Source organism: Phascolarctos cinereus, unplaced genomic scaffold, assembly GCF_003287225.1.
Source record: "Phascolarctos cinereus isolate Bilbo 61053 unplaced genomic scaffold, phaCin_HiC Scaffold_2;HRSCAF=192, whole genome shotgun sequence".
Classification (NCBI taxonomy): domain Eukaryota; kingdom Metazoa; phylum Chordata; class Mammalia; order Diprotodontia; family Phascolarctidae; genus Phascolarctos; species Phascolarctos cinereus.
This window is the reverse complement of record NW_027555625.1, coordinates 223,525,355-223,542,120: the sequence shown is the minus strand read 5'-3', so window position 1 is coordinate 223,542,120 and position 16,766 is coordinate 223,525,355. Positions and strand designations below refer to the sequence as shown.

At 36.7% G+C, this 16,766-nt stretch overlaps 1 protein-coding gene across 3 annotated transcripts in view; it reads right to left on the bottom strand.

The window, feature by feature from the left end:
- DNAJC27 (DnaJ heat shock protein family (Hsp40) member C27) overlaps positions 1-16,766 on the bottom strand; it is a 52,113-nt gene that overhangs the window by 31,419 nt on the left and 3,928 nt on the right. For 2 of the 3 annotated variants that reach the window (XM_078149818.1, XM_020983955.2), the window contains exons 2-3: positions 9,390-9,472; positions 982-1,051 (exon numbers count right to left, since the gene is read on the bottom strand). The exons of the other annotated variant lie outside the window; for it this stretch is intronic. In XM_078149818.1, the coding sequence (XP_078005944.1) occupies positions 982-1,051; positions 9,390-9,472 (153 nt within the window). The remainder of the gene's footprint in view (positions 1-981; positions 1,052-9,389; positions 9,473-16,766) is intronic. 3 annotated transcript variants of the gene reach the window in all.

Below are 16,766 nucleotides of genomic sequence, written 5' to 3'. Positions count from 1 at the left end.
GAAGGAAGGCTTGAAATTTATGATTCATATTACTGAGTTCCTAAGACAAAGCATGGATCTGATCATCTTGAAACATTTATATTAATTTTAAGAGTTAGGAACATATGTGAAAGGCAATAAAAATATCTGGTTTGCCTATTTATAACATAACCAATGAACCTATTACTAACCCTATTTCAAGGGATGACATAAGAAACTTGTACAAATAAGTTATTTGTAATCAGGTTACAGCTCAGAGGACAAATGACAAAACATAATTTAGGTCTACCTTAACTCTACCTATATAATATACATACTGCTAGTTTCCAATCAACTTGATTTTTGCGGGCTATCCTTCATGCCTGGAATGTTCTCTCCTCACTCTGCCTCTTGGTTTCCTTCAAGATTCAGATAATTCCACATTCTGGAGTAAACCTTTCACCCTTCCCCAACCCCTTTAATACTAATGCCTTCCCTTGAAAAGTGGACAGCTAGGTGGCACAGTGGACAGAGTGCTGGGCCTAGAGTCAGGAAGATTCCTCTTTCTGAGTTCAAATCTGGACTCAGATACTTACTAGCTGTGTGACCATGGGCAAGTCACTTAACTCTGTTCGCCTCAGTTTCCTCATCTATAAAATAAGATGGAGTAGGAGATGGCAAACCACTCCAGTATCTTTGCCAAGAAAACCCCAAATGGGGTCACAAAGAGTCAGACATGACTGAAATAACTGAACAACAACATCCCTTGGAGAACATCTGCCAGTTGTATTGTATGTTATATGTACAGTTATTTGCATCCTGTCTCCCCTACCAGAGTATGAGCTCCTTGAGGGCAGGGACTATATTTTTGCCTTTCTTTGTATCCAAGCAGCAAACACAGTGCCTAGCACATAGTAAGCATCAATAAATGCTTATTGACTAACTAAAAAACAAAAAAAACCCCAAAGATCCAACATTCAGGATACTGCATCTAAACCTTTATTAAAAAAACTTATTTCTTACCTCATAGAAGAATGGATGTCCAGCCATATCAAAGATGTTAACTTTGATTTCTCTGTCTTTGATGTATACTCTGAAATGTCCAAATGGAAATCATTTCAAAAGAGGCCAAAGTTTTTGTAGAGCTTTAATAGGGCTCTTCAAATATGCATGTCATTTATGGATTTTCTTTTTTAAAAATAATTTTATTTTAATTTTTTTTTAAAGTCTAGATCTCCCTATCTCACCTGAGCTGGGAATACAAGGGCTACTTACAATCTTCCTCTTATTGGCTTGGGAGCTTTGGCCTGCTTATTTTCCCACCTGGGCCAGTTAGCCCTTTCTTAGGCAACTTCTTTCCTCTCCTATTCCCAGGGGCTAAACAAATTAATACCAGATTTAGTGCAGACACCAAATTGGCTTAGCCTACTACAGTTCAGAACTCCCAAGCTCAAAAGATCCACCAGCTTCAACTTCCCCAGTAGCAGAGATTTCAGGTGCGTATCACCATTGTTGGCCACTTACACATTTTCAAAAGCCTAACTTATCTCTAAAAGTATATATTTCTAGATATGGAAGAACATCTTGCATAATATACAAAGAGAAGCTCCAAATGGGTACTTTGGCATAAAGGGTGATATCATGAAATCAGAGGATTAAAGAAGAAATTACCTGTCATATCTATGGATAGGGGAAGAGTTTATGATCAAACAAGAGGAAGGCAGTATAGTAGGAGGTAAAATGGACAACTTTGATCACACAAAATTTACAGGTTTTTGCACAAACAAACCTATGATACAACTAAAATTGGAAGAGAAGAAGGAAATTTTGGGGAAATTTTTCTTGTTTCTCTGATAAAAATTTCATTTCTAAATATATGGGAAACTGATTAAAATGTATAAGAATATAATAAGAGCAATTTTCTGATTGATGGTCAAAAGATATGAAAGGACACTTTCTTCTGAGGAAGAAATCCAAGCTATCAAAAGCCATATAAAAAAAAGCTCTAAGTAACTAATAATTAGACATATACAAATTAAAACAACTCTCAGGTTCTACCTCATATCCATCAGATTGACAAAGTTGACAGAAAGGGAAAAATGACCAAGGTAAGAAAGGCTGTGGGGAAAAAAGGTTATTAATGCACTTTTGGTGGAACTGTAAACTGGTCCAGGGATTCTGGAAAACAATTTGGAAACTATATCCAAAAAGTTATTAAATTGTGTATATACCCTTCAATTTAGTGAAATCATTACTCCCCAAGATGAGATCTATATTCCAAAAAGATAAAAGAAAGAAGAAAAAGACTGATATGTACAAAAATATCTTTAGCATCTCTTTTTGTGGTGGCAAAGCATTGGAAGCCAAGAGGGTGCCCATCAACTGGAGAAGAGCTGAGCAAATGATGGCATATTAATATGATGGAATATTACTGTGCTATCAGAAATCATTAAGGGGACAATTTCAGAGAAACCTAGGAAGTAAGAAGAACCAGGACAACAATTTATACAATAACAACATTATGGTAAAGGTAAATATCTTAGAAAAACTTTAGAACTCTGATCAATGTAATGACCAATGATAATTCCAGAGGACTCATGATGAAACATGCTACCTACCTCCTAAGAGATTCAGTGGATTCCTAATGGATTCAGTCCATATTTGAGACATGTCTTTGGACATGGCCAATGGGGAAATTCATTTTGTTTGACTAAATAGGGATTTTGTTTTTCCTTCTTTCTCAGTGGGTGGGGTGGGGAAAATAGGAGAGAGAGAAGGTGGATTTTCATCAATTGAAAAAAAATTTGTTTAAAAAATATATTACATTATATTTCTCTTAAAAAGGAAAACAAATGTTCACTGTGTTTCCAAGAAAACCCAAAAGCCATTGTTCTTTATTAAATCTGACAGGTGACTATTGTGTTTTAAATACAGTGACATTTAAGATCTATGAAGCACTTGTGATTGTGGAGGTAAACATTGTGCTGAACATATGAAATACATTACCACCCTCAAATATTCTGCTCTTATAAAGTACTCTGTATATAAATATACATAGTTTTACAATAGTAATGTCAAAACTGAACTATTAGTAAAGTCTTTAGGACAAATAATTAACCAAGTAAGCAATCCGTACTTGTGAAAAACATTTAATGAAAATCACATGTTTTTCTAAGGTATCCTGTGCTTTTTCTGGCCCCCTTTGGAAATTTATCAGCCAAAGAAGTCATCTCTTAATTGTATCCTCAATATTATGAGTCCTGATTCCAGTGGTATTTAATACCATTAATTTGGAATAATTATGACCACCAATACAACTTATATTGATCTCATCAAATCTAAGACCTAAAAGAAGCAACTTCTACTGATAATCTCCCAAATGTTCCTGCCCTCTCCTAACAGTGGAATTTAGCCACACTGCTATCTCTAAATCAGCCCATCCCCAAGAGTAGAGCACATCAATCAATCCAGTTGTGTTTTGTTTTTGTATTCACTTTTTCTTTTTTCTTTTTTCTTTTTTTTTTTTTTGAGTGCCTTCCAGGTATCTAAAACTGCTGTGGAAGAGAACAAAGATACAAAAGAACTATAAAACATAGTCCCTTGCAACAAGGAACAAAAATGCAACAATGTCCAGCAGATAAATAGGTAGATTAAAGAAAGCCACAAGCCACAACTTTCGCCAATAGTACCATGGTATTCTTCTTTGGTTACACTGGAAGAAGCAATTAGAGAGCAGAGCAGTTACATGGTGCCATTAATGACAGGTTCATGGTTAATGTGCATATAATGAAGATCAGAAGAAATCTATATTTGTCTACAGTCTTGCTAATCTGGATCAAGAGGGCTTGAAACTGAAAATGTAAGAGAACTGGACTGCCTATTGAATAGGATTATTAGATAAAGAAAATTACCCACAAATACTCACCAAACCAGATACCAAAAAATCCAATGTGAGAAGAAAATCAGTAGAAAAGTCCAATAATTCACATGAGATAATAGCTAGGAAGAGCTATAATTAAACTCACAGTCTCGGATGTCTATACATAACTGCACAGAGCACAGGTACTTAATAGGGGAATTAGAAATTTTAATGTAAGAAGATAAGTTTAACCTCATAGTTATCACTGAGGCTTTCTGGAATGTAACTGATAGCTAGACTTGAGCTAAAAAGGATATAGCTTATTCAAAACAACTAAATAGCAAAAAGTGACAATGGAATAGAATTAAATCAGGAAGGTATATTACAGTGAGGCAATCCACAAATTTATGTCAAAACATGATAAAGGATCAATAGATGGAGAAAAGCAATTTTGAGGTGAGCATACTAGAGAAGAAGAAAAGAAATGAGTTTGGGAAAGAGATAATAAACCAAACAAGGAGACATGATAACAATGGAAAATTACGCAGTGCTTTCCATGATCCCAAGCTGCTTCCTGAAACAAAAACCTATCTTTTTTTTAAAATAGATTTTTGTTTCTAAATAGACTAGATTGACCCTTGAACCCTTCCCTCTCAATCCCTTAAGAGGATCATATCTTATAAAATATTTTTTTTAAAGAAAGAAAAAGAAGAGAAAAAATTTCAGTGAAATTCATCAACACATTGAAGAAGTCAGTCTATCAGTCAACAAGCATCTATTAAATGCTTACTTACATGCCAGGCACTGTGCAAAGCACTGAGGATATAAAAAGCACAAAAACTCTTGCATTCCAGGAGCTCACAACCTAATGGGAAGATGAGCAGCAAACAACTATACAGGATGAACTGGAGATAAACAACAGGGACAAGGTACTGGCATTGAGAGGGATTAAAAAAGGTCTCCTAGAGAAGATGGGATTATAATTGGAACTTGGAAGAAGCCAGAGAATCAAAGATATAGAGAATTCTGGGCATGGGGGACAGCCAGCGAAAATACCCGGAGTTAGGAAATGGAGAGTTGTGCTTGAGGAACAGCAAGGAGGCCAGTGTAACAGGATCACAGGGTATGTAGGGGAAGTGTGGCATAAGACTGGAAAAAGGTAGGAGGAAGCCAGGTTGTGAGGGGCTTTAAAAGCCAAACAGAGGCTTTTATATTTGACTCTAGAGGTGGTAGGGGATCATTGACATTTACTGAATGAGAGGATGGTATGGTCAGACCTCCACTTTAGGAATATTAATTTGACAGCTGAATGGAGCGTGGAGTAGGGAGAAGCTTAAGGCAAGGAAAGCAACCAAAAGGCTATTTAATAGTCCAGGTCAGAGGTCATAAGAGCCTGCACCAGGGTGGTGGTGGGGTCAGAAGAGAGAAGGAGGTGTAGATGAGATGTTACAAAGATAAAATTACAAGGACTTGGCAAAAAATTGAGTATAGGGGTGAGAGGGAGGAATTGAGGATGATGCCTAGATTGCAGGACTGGATGACTGGGAAGATATGAAGTTAGGAAGATGGAAGGGTTTGGGGGGAAAGAAAGAGTTCAGTTTTGAACATACTGAATTTAAGATATCTACAGAACATTCAGTTTGAGATGTTTAATGGGTAGCTAGAGATGCAGCTCTGCAGGTTGGGAAAGAAGTTAAGGTTGGCCAAGTAGATTTATGAATCATCAGCACAGAGATAATAAATGAATCCATAGGTGAGATCACTAAGTGAAACAGTGAAAGGGAGAATAAAAGAGGGCCCAGGACAGAGGCCTGGGGGCAAGGACCTGACCTGGGTAAAGATCCAACAAAGGAAAGTCAGAAATGGCAGTCTTGCCACAAAAACCTAGTGAGATGACGATATTAAAGAGAAGAAGGTGACTGATAATGTCAAAGACTAAAGAGAGGTCTAAAAGGATGAAGACTGAGAAAAGGCAGTTAGATTTGGCAATTAAGCAATCATTGGTAACTTTGGAGAGAGCAGTTTTCAGCTGAATGAGGTCAGAAGCCAGAATGTAGAAAACTTGACATTATATTCAATAAATCTCATCTTTCCCTTATTCAACTCCCTCACTGCCCTATGAAGACATTCATGTTCTAAAGGGACACTTGTTTCTTTATTCTCTGTTAGAATGTTAATATTACATCATATAGCCCTTTTCAAGGTTTACCTTCGGTTTCCCTTGACTTTGTGTTTGCATTTCAAAGTTCCTACACAGCTCTGGTCTTTGCCTCAGAAATACTTAAAAGTCCTATGTTTTCCCCCTTTAGGATTACATCCTTGGTGGCAAGCCTCTATCATTTGTTCTCTGGAACATTTGTGCTCCAAACTTTCCTCTCATTTTTAGCAGAAGATGCTAGGTAATTTATGATACTGACTGTGGATTTTGGGGTCTTAAAATGCTTCCTTCTAGATTTTTGTACTATTTTTCCTTTGATGTGGGAACTCTGATTAATAATAGCTAGCATTTATATAGCACTTTAATATTTACAAAGTCCTTCACAATCTTATCTCATTTGATCCTCACAACAACCCAGAGAGGTAGGAGCTATTACTATCTCCATTTTATAGTTGAAGAAACTGAGGTAAACTAAGTTTAAGTGACTTGCCCAGAAACACATAGCTATTAAGTGCCTATGGGTGGATCTGAACTCAGGTCTTCCTGCCTTCAGCCCCAGCACTTTATCTACTGTACCACCAAGCTATGACATTCCTGGGACCCTTTCCTTTTTGGGTTTGTTTCAGGAGGTGACAGATGTTCTTTCTATCTTCACTTTGTCTTCTAGTCCTAACAGAACTGGGCAGTTTTCTTTTTTGGTGTCTTTGAATACATTGCTGAGGCTTTTTTTTTTTTTTGCTCATGGTTTTCAAGGAGTCCAGTGATTCTTAAATTACCTCTTTTTTGACTAGTTTCCCAGGTCAGTTGTTTTTCGGTATCAGATATCTCACCTTTTCTTTCTTTCTTTTTTTGCAATCTTTTTATTTTGTTCTAACATTTTTTGTTGTCTCAAAGTTACTGATTTCTTTTTGGTCTATTCTAGTTTTCAAGGAATTTATTTCTTGGGTAAGGTTGACTACTTTCTCCTCCTTCCAGTTCTTTCTGCCAGAACTTTTATTTCATTTTTTTAAACAATCTCCTGCTTCATTTCTTCCACATATTGATGTAATTCTTAAGGAAAGACCATTTTTTTCCTTTGATTCTCTGCCTGCCGTTTTAACAGATTTTACTCTTACTTTTGGGTGATCTTCAGATTTACAATAATTATTTTATACTGGTAGATGTTTTCTTTGATTTACTTACTCCTGTTTTAGTTCCTGAATTGGGGTTTCATTTGAGGACCGGGTTTTACCTCCTATAGTGTTTCGGGGAGGGGGGGTAGTTGGCTCATTTGGTTTCATCCTGGATCCCCTGGATTCCTGTGCTGACCTCCCCCTCCCAAAATTAAGCCCCCCTACACCTTTGAGTTTCAGAGTACTCGATCTTAAGGGTCTTCTCTAGCATCTCAAGACACAGTATTAGAGACCCAGAGTCCCTGGGCCAAGGATATCCTTGTCTGAATGCTGCTACCCCACTGATCACTGCCCCCTGCCAAGGTCCTCACCCTGGAGCTTTAGGACCACTCTGGGGCTTTCTGAGTAGGCCTTCCACTTTTTCTGCCTCTGGACACAGAGCTTTGAAGGCTTTACATGTGTCCATTTCTTGGGTGCACTGGTAGGCTACACTGTCTTGGCATTGGCTTTGCTGGCTTCTCCCTTTCCTATTACCTTCTGGCTTCGGGGATGACACAGACGAGAATTGTACAGTAGGACAAGGCATTATGGATCACACTCAGGAGAGGTAAAGACCAAATCAGTAAGATTGTGGACTGACTGAAGCACTAAAGCATACTAAGCTTAAGTCCTTCCAAAATAAATACAAAATCAAAGAAATTTCTGGCCCTCTTACATGTACTCTATCCCTAAACTCATCATCAATGGCACCACATAGATGCTCTCCTCCCAAATTACTGCGGTCAATGTAACCAAAGATGAATGGCCCACCATGGCACTACTGGCAGAGTCTACAACTTCTTTTCTTTACCTATTTGCTGGGCATTGTACTTTACTGTTTCCTGAAGGAAGGGACTATGTTTTATAGCTCTTTTGTATCTCATCTCCCCACATCTAAGAGGCACTCAGTTAAAAAAAAAAAGCATCTAGTCCAGCCCCCTCATTTCCCAGTGAGAAAAATGAAGCCCAGAGAAGTGAAGTGAATGCCTGACCTGGTAAGTCTAGCTAATCTTTCAATCATCCAATTAAACACTTCTAAAGCACCTACTAAATGTCAAGCCCTGTTCTAGACACTGAGAATACAAACTTAAATAGCCCATCCTCTTAAGTAGCTTCGAATGTCTTGACTCTGGAGTCAATGCTATTTCCATTACACTCAGCGGCCTCCACCCCAAAGAACATTTATTCTACTGAAGGGATATCAGACAGCAGTCACAAATGGCATATAGGAATTATAAACAAATAAGGGAGAAGGGCATTTCTCCTGGTAGAATTCTTTAACCTCTACTGAAACCTTCTTTGGATTGTTCACTGGGGTGGGGAGCTGATCTTGGGTTCATGAAGATTTTGTACAGTAGGTCAAGCTCTAGGGGGGCATACCAAGTAAGAAAGGAAAATATGGATCAAGTTGTTACAGAGTACGTATGTTTGTCATCTAAGGACCAATGAAGTTGAGCTCACAGAGGCTCATCACTCAAAGGTGAGCCATCAAATAATCAATACTTAACGGCTACAGCAACTCATGAAGACCACCTACTAAGAGGCTGCCATATGTAAAAAGGGCACTCAGGACAATGAAATCAGAAAGTTTAAGTATCAAATAAGAAACAAATTATAAAGTTTTCCACATGGTATTTTGGCAGTTCAGAAGTAATAAAAATGCTCTGAAGATACACCTGCTCAAAAGGTAACATATGGAAATATCTGTGGCTTCTTGAATCTGGATCTGTTTTGCTTGACTACAGCATATTTTTTGTTACAAGGAAGGACTTTTATTTTGTGACAAAGGGAATTGAGCGAGTCAAGTGGATGGGTAGTTATAATTCTACCAAGAAAAAAAAAGAAAAGAAAAAAATCACAGAAAGCGTTAATAAAACATTTAAAAATACATAGAAATGAGCAGAAAGAAGCAAGTTCAGAAGAGGATATAGGCAAGCAAGGCAGTTTTGGTACTATTATATTAGATTTAATATATAATTTGAAAAGAAACTGTACATAAAAATTCACAGTTTCACATGCAATTCTCTTTCCATTCTTTGTATATTGAAATGTTTGCATTAACAGAGACTCAATTTTTTAAAAAAAGTTCCATCTGTCAATGTAGACAGTCTCTATGTTTTTGAAATGAGCTTTTATTCCTACTTTCTTCAATTATATTACCATAGTTCCTACATAGAGAGTGAAATCTATACTATTAAGTATAAAGAAACAGGATTTCTGATTTCCTATGCAATTTATAATCTAAAAGAAATAATATACTCACTTTGTAACTCCATAGTCAATTCCTATTGTTGCTAGGTATTTGGGCACAAATCTCTTCTCACAATAACGTTTTATAATACAGCTCTAAAAATAATAAAATACAAACATGTAGTAAATACATACAAACACACACATAAAACTATAAAAATCAAAATTTATTGTTATGTTCTAGAAAAGAGGTTGATCTTAAAAGGCAACAATAAAAACACTTGAAGCAATCAAGAAATAAACTGCTTACATGAAGAATATTAAAGAATAACTAAAAAGAGCTTCTTTCTGAATAGTATGTAAAAGACTTTTTTCCTAGAAAACTGGAATGTATAACCAAGAAAAAAGAGTAAATGTCTGGAAAACAAACTTCCACAATATGAAGATTTACAGTGGGATGATAAAGGGATATCTCATTTACATACAAGTGATTCAAAGTTCCCATAGCACTTAACTTATTTTATTTAATACTCACTCTATTTCCCAAAGGATGAAGTTTATGAAATTAAACACAGTAACATAAAAATCAATTAAAATTAATTTAAAAAAATAAACCAGAACAAAACCAATTCAACAGGGCAGAGAAATCGATTTTTACCAGGCACCTGGGACAAGTTCATTATAGTACCTGAGCACTGGAATTACCTGTAAGTTTCTTGACAACTAAGGCAGAAAAGGAAACATGATGAGTTACACAGTTCTTATTGTTTGAAGAGAGAAACTTTTTCCTGCCACTAAACTCAATAAAAAAATCATTATATAGATGACAGTGGCTGACAGAATGCACAATGTCTTCAATTACAATTTTGCAAAATATACCTAAATGCTGTTTACGTGGGCATATCTTATAGCTGCCTTCTATAAGAGGTGAATTATAATATTTAATCTTAATTCAGTGAAAACACATCTTCAGGGAGTTGAGATCATATAGTCTTAACATATATGGCAATTAGAAAATTCAGAAGAATGATTTCTACCTTCACATCTATATTTCACCACAACTAGAAACTTTTCCACTTCAGTGATTTCAGAAATTTCCCTAAATACAATCTTCATTTCTTGTCATCTTTCCCTCAGCTTTACTTTGTTAAATATAGTGTTTGTTATCAAAATCCAAACTTTTCCTCTAGCTTTCTTTCTCTGTTCTCTCAGACTTTCTTTCCTTTGCAGTCTTGGCTCTACAGTTAACCAGCTAATTATTAGTCTCTTTCAAATATCAGATGTCTTTAACAAACCTCTCGAAAAGTGTTGGTTTGCAATTAAGTCACAGTTGAATGCTGTCCAGAACTAGTGGCCTTCATCAACAAACAACCATCTGGGTCACCATCACCACCAACCCTCCTGTGTCCTGCTTCAAGCAACTGTTAACCCAACTCAACAGATATTTCCCCAGTCCTACAGCTAGCAAACTCCTACATCCTGCAATCCTAATCTGAACTATTCACTGCCCCCATCTACTAAGGTGAAAAACCCTTTCCCCACCTTTCCTCAGATTCATTCCTATCCAGCTCAGACCTCTTCCTCCCCAATCCTTATCCTCTGCTTTCTGCCCATTCCTTTATGCCTTCTAAAAGCATTATTCTATTGTTAGCTAATTCCTTTTCATCCTAGATTTTTTCTTCTTACATTCTATCTTCTGGTATTCATAAAAACCTATAAATGAAGAAAATAATACTAATATTACCTATCTCACAAGGTTGTTTTGAGGATTAAATATTTTATACACACATAAACACCTATGTAAATATTTTGTAACCTTAGAGCTGTAGAAATGTAAGCTATTATTAGGGTTGAGTTTGTCATTTTAAACATATTTATTCATTCCAAATAAATAAGTAAAAGCTTTTTACTATTAAAGGCGCTTAACTATTCATTTTTTTAAAAATCCTATAAGTATGTTATTTTTAAATGAAGAGAATACTCAAAAAAGCTTTTACTGACAAAGCTAGGACTGGGAAAGGGAAAAGAAGCTAGCTTTGTGACAAGGTTGGGCAATAGGAGAAGCAAGGCACTACTTACTTATAGAGTAATTACATATAATTTTATATACAAACCACTGTCACCAGGTACTCTGGAATGAACCATTCTTCCCTCCCTCTCCTCCTAACCAGAAGCCCAAGAACTTAGACATCTCTGTGGCACAAGACTGAAAAAACTCTAAGAATTAAAGTTCATGATACTCCTGATTGTTCTACTATGGACAGGCAAATACCCACAATGGTTTAGGCTACCAAACCCATAGACTCTGAGGGACATTATGTTTCTATCTCTCCTTACCCTTATACTGCTTATCTTAGGACAATGACTTCCAAAAGGGTGCCACAATCAGAAATAATAACAATCAGCAAGGACTGCAGCTTACCCAAGGTACAAAAAAGACTTATTTTTCACCGAATTTGTTTGGCTAAGTGCTAGTATTCACATATAATGCTTAAATTTTTACCTGACGTAGAAGATAAAATCCAGGGGTGAGGGGTGATAGGGATGTTTATCTTGGGAGGGTTCTATTTAAAGCTTTTTGAGCTCTGAGACTCTAAGGTCAATGTTTCCACTAAGTTACATGGAGCCATGTATGACATAAAATACTTCTAGTTTCTGTCAGTTTTCAAAATTATGAAGTAAACAAAGACTGCATGTAGAGTCCCCATATTCCTTTTTTGTTTTTGTTTTTCCTCAGTTAAACTCTCTACTTTAAATCTCTCTCCTGTTCCTATCATCCAATGTCTTCCTGCTACTTAATTGTGCTATCCTACCAAAAAAGGAAAGGACCATTCATACTGATTCTCCCAAGCATACCTGCAATCTCAAAAAAAAACACATAATGTTGGAACTAGAAGGGAGCTTAAATGTCAACTTTTCCTGCTGCAAAATTACAATGACCAGAAATAACAGCTAAGTTGGTGGAGTAAGAGGAAGCAATACAGCTCAAGTCCCCCCACAGCTCCAACAATTAAAGAACACTAGACCAAGTAGTAATTGTGAAATTAAAGGAAAAGGAAGAACTACAATGGGTCATCTTCCTACCCCAAGATCACAAATTCAACTTACAAAATTCAAGTTACAACATTTCAAAAATTCAATTTTTAGGAAAGTGACCAGGGCAAGAACTACACAAGGGCCACTTGGATCATGGACATCCAGAGTTCTGAACTAGGCCAATGGCATTAAGATGCCTAGAGCTGATGTCAAACCCAGTTCCCACCCAACCCTCCACTCCCACTTCTCGCTCAGTGCCTGAAGCATTAATTCAGCTCCTAGAGCCAACTGTGGACCCCATCCAGGACAGCATCACAGGAAGCTCCTAGAAGAGCCTCATCCTCTAGAGCTCCCAACTAGGCCAGCAATGCCATATTGCCCAGAGCAAATTGCTGAAAGAATGACAAAATTTAAAAAAAAGAAAAGAAAAGAAAAGAAAAAGAGCTCTTATGAGACCAAGGGATGCCTAAGACACAAACTCAGAAGAGGAGAATAACTCCAACATACCTATAAGCGAAGCCTCAAAGAAAAAGACAACTTGGGTATAAGTTCAACCAAAATTACTGCAAGAAATGAAGTAACAGTTCTGTTTATTTGGGTTTTTTTTTAGAGCTAAAAATGATTTTATAAATGAAGTTAGAGCACTAGTGGAAATGATTGGAAAAGAAATGAGAGCTAATGAAAAAAGAACTGGAAAGGGAATCAACAGCTTGGCACAAGAAATATAAAAAACCTTATCCAAGCAAAAAGGAGAAAAGAAGAGCAGTGGAAGTACTCTGATCAGCACAATGACCAAATCATTCCAGAAGACTCATGATATGACATGCTACCCACCTAATGATAGAGAGGTGATGGACTTATTTATTTGGAGGATAAGAACAGGAGAGATATTTGAAGTAGAGAATTTAACTGAGGAAAAACAAAAACAAGAACTCAAATTTTTTTGGACATAGCCAATGTAGGAATTTATTTTACTTGTTTATACATGATTACAAAAGGGGTTTTGTTTTTCTTTGGGGGAGGAGAAGAAAAGGCAGATTTTCATTAATTGAAACAAATTGTATATATATTTTTTAATCTTAAAAGAAATATGTCCAGATCTCTTAGAACCACAGGACAAAATAAAAATAGAAAGAATCCACTGGTCATGTCCTAAAATAAACTCCAAAAGAAAACTCCCAGGAAAGTCACAGCCAAAATCCAGAGCTTCCAGGTAAGAGAAAAAATACTGCAAGCATCCAGAAAGTACCAAGGAATGACAGTCTGGATCCCACAAGATTTAACGGTTATCACCATAAAGGAGTGGAGAGATAGACTACGATATTCTAAAAGGCAAAGGATATAGGCCTTATCCTTCAAGAATAACTTATCATGTAAAACTGAGGATAATGGGGGGGGCAGTAAATGGACTTTTAATAAAACAGAGGACTTCCAACCCTTCATGATGGAAAGACTGGAGCTAATTATACACTATGAACTACAAAATAAAGAGAAGTAAGGAGTAAAGAGAAACAAAAAAATAAAGCAAGTAATGAAAATAATAATAATAATAAGCAATCAGAAAAGACTTTAAAAGAATAAAGTGGTTGAATTTTAATGGGGCGGCCCCCCCTTCCCCCCAGCAGTGTGATATAAGCATCCACTAAGAACAGTGATGTCATCAGGGGTCACAGAATCAAATAAGATGGTGGGCCTGAAAGTGGTTTTTGTTAGGATCTGATGATCTTAAATGAAAAAAAGGAAAGGGAGGGGATAAAGGCAAGGAAGGATATACTAGGAATAAAATGGAGAATAGAGGGATAACATTATCTCTCATAACTGGCAAGAGCAATAAATAGAAGTGAATACAACTTCCTGAAGGGGAGGAGCATCACTTGAATCTAATTTTGAAGTGATGCAAAGTGAAGTAAGCAAAACCAAGATAATTTATACTATAACAACATTATAAAAATGAACAATTTTGAAAGATTTAAGAATTCTGATCAATGCAATGATCAGTCATAATTACAGAGGGCTGATGATTTAGAATGCTACCTCCTTCAGTATAGGAAGGTGATGTAATTTTGGACAAGGTCAGTGTTTTTCCTGATTATGCATATTTATTTCAGGGGCTTTTTTTCCTTTTGGAAGTTTGAGGGGGACGGAGGAAGGCAGGTGTTAATTGAAAAAAAAAATTTTAAAAATTATAATGACCAAGATTTGCCCCAAAGAAGAACTATGGGAAGACATTTCCTCTCCTTTTTAGAGGTGGGAGACCATGCATACAGAACACCACAGATGATATCAGATTTTTTCAATATGTTGGTTAGTTTTACTTAACTTTTTTCTTTCTTTTCTTCCTTCTTTATTACAAGAGAGGACTTTCTGGGAGGGATTGTGGAATGATACAGTAGAAAATAGTAGGTAATATAAAAACAAAAGAAAAGAAATCTATGGTTCAAGACCATCATTTAACTGAGTCCCACAGCGGTAAAGTGATTTGCCCATGGTTATACAGCCAGTTCCTAACAAAACTGGGAACAAGATCAAGGCCTCTTTAATCCTGGTCAGTGTTCACTTTATAATCATAAATTTGGGGCAAGAGGCAAGCAAAAACAAACACTTGAGACTGGCCTCTAGGAAACCTAGTTTAACTGGTTTAGGATAGCTGTAAAGAGCAACAAAGTCAGAAGAGGTCATCTCTTACCAATGATCTAATTACCAAATCTGATGACTGTCTCTTAGTCCTTATCCTTCTTGACTTCTCTATAGCATTTTGACCAACCTCTGCTACTGGGCTGTCTTTGCTTTATGGGTTTTTGTGACCCAGTTCTCTCCTGGTTCCCCTATTGCTCATCTTGAATGCTCTTTTTCAGTGTCTTTTATTAGATCATCTCATATCCTGACCCCTAACTCTGGATGTAGCCCAAGGCTTTGGCTGGGACTGCAAAAATTATCAATGCCAATTTTTATTAAAAGTAGAATAAAATGGCTACCAAGAAATGAAACCTAAGAGAGGTGATGAGAAGGTAATAAAGCATTTTAACACCCTCAGGTCATGATGCCTGAATGAACTACATTTCAGAACACTGAAATAATCTATAGACATAATTGCTGAGCCAGTGTCTGTGACTGTTGAAAAACTGCAGAGAAGGCTGCAGGACTGAAAAGGGCTAATGTCCTAATTTTCTTTTCTTTTCTTTTCTTTTTTTTTTTAGGCAGTTGGGGTAAAGTGACTTGCCCACGGTCACATAGCTAGTAAGTGTCAAGTGTTTGGTCTGAGGCCAGATTTGAACTCAGATCCTCCTGACTTCAGGGCCAGTGCTCTATTTACTGTGCCACCTAGCTGCCCCTTAATGTCCTAATTTTCAAAAAGCAGAAGGTGAATTATTCAAATAATAGTCTGCCGATCTTGATGCTCCAGCCTGCAAAAATTTTAGAAGGAATTATTGAAGGTCTGTAAGAACTTGAAAAGAGAGCTGGTGATTATTTTAAACTTATTTTAAACTTGTTCATCAAGAACAAGTCATTACAGACTAAACTCTTTTTTTTTTACTAGATTATTCCTAGATGAGTAAAATGCTATGATAAAGTATACCTAAATTGAGGAAGCAACTTGTTAGTCTGTCATTAAAAGTATCTTATGGACAAGATGAAGAGGGATGGATTATAGACATTAGATTATAGTTAGATTCAGAACTAATTCTGTCACCAGATCACCAGTAATTAATAATAGATCAATGTCAAACTGAAGTTAGGTTTCTAGTGGGGTGCAAAAGGGCTTTTTTTGCCCAACATTTCCTTCAAGGACTTGAAATGAATGTAAATAGGGGATATTTACCAAATATACAGATGACATCAAGCTATTTTACATTTAACTTACTTGCAACTGAGCTTGTAATCCATTCAAACCCTGAATTTCCTTATACAGGGACTATCTATTGTCTTAAAAGTTTTCAGTACTCTGTTAAGGATGTTTCAGAAAGGAATCCTGCTTCAGGTATAGATTGAACTAGATGACCTCTGAGGCCCCTTTCAACTGTAAAATGTTATGATTGCATGTTTCTGTAGTTAAGATGTAATAAGGGAAAATAAGTCCTGATGGGGTGAGGTGACATGATAAGTCAAAATGGAATCAAGGGGTTCATGAAGCATTGGTGGCAGATGGAGAAGAATGAGAGTAACCTGAGTGAAGTGGGGAGAAAGGGCATTCACAGGGCAGTTAACCCTGAGCTCCTGAGGGAAGGGAAAGAGGGTGCCTGAGAGGAAAGGGAGGTAAGAAGGGAGAGGTACTAGAGATAACCATCACCTACTTCAAAATTTTCCTTAGGACTTGCCTGGTTTCTTTTATCATTTCCTTCCACTTTTTCTCCCCTCTCTTACAACACCCCTCCCCTCTCCATTCCAAACATAGCTTGTCAGGTCCCCAGTGGGC